The sequence below is a fragment of the Nestor notabilis genome, unplaced genomic scaffold (genome assembly GCF_000696875.1).
Source record: "Nestor notabilis isolate BGI_N333 unplaced genomic scaffold, ASM69687v1 scaffold15883, whole genome shotgun sequence".
Taxonomy (NCBI): domain Eukaryota; kingdom Metazoa; phylum Chordata; class Aves; order Psittaciformes; family Psittacidae; genus Nestor; species Nestor notabilis.
The window spans coordinates 1,131-4,172 of record NW_009922523.1 but is presented as its reverse complement, the minus strand read 5'-3'; the positions used below and the strand labels follow the sequence as shown (position 1 = coordinate 4,172).

General features: G+C 58.3%; 1 protein-coding gene across 1 annotated transcript in view; it reads right to left on the bottom strand.

Annotated features, from left to right (window-relative positions):
* The window catches only part of LOC104403506 (glycogen phosphorylase, liver form-like), a gene marked incomplete at its 5' end in the record, with an annotated part of 11,646 nt that overhangs the window by 7,477 nt on the left and 1,127 nt on the right, over window positions 1-3,042 (bottom strand). The window contains 4 exon segments of the mRNA XM_010011658.1: window positions 1-10; window positions 12-61; window positions 355-433; window positions 2,046-2,147. The exon segment at window positions 1-10 is cut by the window's left edge and continues 65 nt beyond it. Coding sequence (XP_010009960.1) covers window positions 1-10; window positions 12-61; window positions 355-433; window positions 2,046-2,147 — 241 coding nt within the window.

Here is a 3,042-nt window from a genome sequence, read left to right as displayed (position 1 = left end):
GCCGGAGTCCAGTGGCCGTGGGCTGCCAGCCCCAGCGTTGCCATCGAGTCGAGGAAGCAGGCTGCCAGGGAGAGAGGAGAGCACTGAGGGGCACTTCCCTGGGGAGACCCGGGAGACAGTGGGTCCTTCTCCCACAAACAGCCAATGGCCAGAAGCAGGAGCCCCGTAGGGACATGAGCCAGGGGCAGCAGCCGCTGGACACTGCCCAACCACCCAGCACCTCTCCCCCGGTGCTGGACAGGCTGGAGCAATAAACACCTCTCCCCCAGTCTAAGTACCCCCTCAAGAGGATGCAAAGCCCCTGGGGCAGTGTCCCATCTCCCCGGCAACAGGACCATTTAGGAGCTCACTCACCAGCAAGCCTGCCCAGACCACCGTTGCCGAGACCAGCATCCTCCTCGATTTCCTCGAGCTCTTCCATGTCCAGCCCAAGCTACAGACGAGAAGGTGATGGACCAGAAACACTGAGTGCACATCCCCCCCGGGTGCTACTCTGCACCCACTGCTGCCATTCCCCCTTAGGGTGGGCTCCAGGAGGGATGGAAAGACACCCAACCCTGCAAGACCCATCCCTGCAGGTGGGACACTGGGATTTGCACCCAAAGCAGCTTCCCTCCCCCTCCAGGGCTGCTCACGGTGTGGCAGGGACCAGCTCTGGTGTTTCAAGTCCCTCCACTGGCCTTTACAAGGGACATATGCACCCGTGACCTTGCCACGGACAAGCTCCTGGGGGCTGGGGGCGCCCAGCCATAACCAGGGCGCTGGTCCCAGGTCTTTCAGGCAGGTCTCCCAGGGCTCATTCCCAGCCCTGTTCCCTCTCACCGTGCCCCAGCACCACGGCTGCAGCCCCATGGGGCAGTGCCCCCCCAGCATCCCCATCCCTCTGGGGCAGTCACCCAGGTGCCCATCCCCATGGCCCCAGGCATCATCCTTTGTAACAGAGATACCCAGAGAAGCAACTGCACCACTTTTACAGGGAAATCTAAAGTTTCCAGTCTGGATGCTGTGGGAGGAGGGGGTTTGCCTATCTATGCAAAGCACCTCTAGCAGCTCAGCAGGCATTGCGGTGCCCAGCCAGCGCTGAGCTACCTTTTCCCATGGAAACCTCTCGGTCTGACGTCTCCCCTGATGTCCCACGGTCACAGCAGTGGGGACAGCCCCAGAGCCGTGGCCACCCCTGCTGGAGGGCCAGACCATGCACTGCTTACGGGTAAGAGGCAGCACCTTCTCCCAGCCCTAGATTGCATTGGCAGCCCTCAGTGCCCATGGAAATACTTCAAGTGATTTCTATTCTACCAAGCATTTTATTTTAGAAACGTTTGGCATCTGTGTCCGGGGAGCTCAGCACATGCAGTAAGGAAGGTTCTGCCCAGAGCTTCACCTGCCATCACTGCAAACAGGATGATTTCCAAACAACCGCACACCTTCTGCTTCCCCAGGCTACCACCATGCAGCATCCCACATTCTTCCCCTCCACCCGCATGCCCAGCTGAGCTGCCAAGGTCAACAGATGAGAGATAAAAAAGTTTACAATTAAGTTCCTCTCCCTTGATCGTGTTTGCACAAAAGCTGCTCCCGCTGCTGTGCAGACACCCCCGTCGCATATGACACGCACTGGCCACGTTGTTCCAAGGGGTGCAAGCACAGGGGGGTGGGGAAAGGAGCCACCCAAAAACCTTTGGCAACCCAAGTGCCACATGGTGCCAGTGCCAGGCTGGGGCTGAATTAGGCTCCTCTGCCATTGATTATGGCTATTAATGGCCGCATGCATAGACCATGAGTTTCCTGGCAGTTCATGTGCTCAGCAGTGCCGTACTGCATCCCTCAGCACGCAGCCATGGGGCTGGGCAGCCCTGTCTGGCTGCAAGTGCTGGCTACGGCCCCAGACCTTGTGACAGCAGGTCCTGGAGCAGCATTCATGCACTAAGGCATCACCTGCAGCTCAGGGAGCAGTTTGCAGACAGCATGGTAAAACAAGGACATCTCCAGGATCCAGAGAGCATGGAGCCCTCCAGCTCTGGGGCCTCGCTGCCTGGGATGCTCACCTGGTAGATGGCTTCGTCACAGGCATTCTGCAGCCCCAGGTTAATCATGGTGTTCTGCAGCGTCCGCCCCATGTAAAACTCCAGGGAGAGGTAGTAAATCCTCTGAAAGAGAAAACCAACCCAGGTCACCTTCCCCAGGGCTGGAGGAGGCTCCCCTGGACCGCAGGAGCTGCTATTGGGAGTTATCTCCAAGCAAGAGGAAAACCCTGGCTGTCAACAGGACAGGGTGGTTTGCACCAGGAGCTTGAGGGCTGGGGCTCCTTGGAGGCCCCGAGGCGGCCGTGCCCTGCAGCCCCTGCCCTGCTCTCCTGCCCCTGCTATTTCCCAAGCTGGGAAGATGGCAGCGCCAAGGTGGTTTGTCTGGACAAGCTGCGGTGCCTGGTCCAAGAGCAGGGACAGCTCCAGGATGGTCAGCCCGAGCACACCGGGGACTGCAGCGGTACAAAGTTAACCTTTAAAGAGGAAACATTACCTGGTGTCCCCCTGAGCTGCAAAGCAACTGGAAAACCAAGCGAGCCATCAAGAACAGAGGTGTGTGGCAACCACAAGGACACTGGCTTCCTCTGCCTTCCCCTTGGGTTTGCTCTTGTCTCCCCTCTCGCTGACACAATGGGTGCAGGATGTGGCCGGGAAGGTGGAGGCTTGTGTAAACCATCCCCCGTGTCAGCACCAGCAGGTTTTAAGGAAGGATTTAGGCTGGAGCAAGTCGCTGACTTGACAGCTTTCCACAGGACCTGACCAGGGTCAGGCTGGGGATGGTGATGGGAGTAAAGGTGGCTCAGGGGAGACCTTTGATCAGCCTGCCAGTAACTAAAGGGGGCTGACAAGAAAGTTGGAACAAGGGCATGTAAGGATTGGACAAGGGGTAATGGTTTTAAAGTGATGAACAGGAGATTTAGATCAGATATGAGGCTGAAGTTCTTCCCTGTGAGGGTGCTGAGGCGCTGGCACAGGTTGCCCAGAGAAGCTGTGGCTGGCCCCTTCCTGGGCAAGGTCA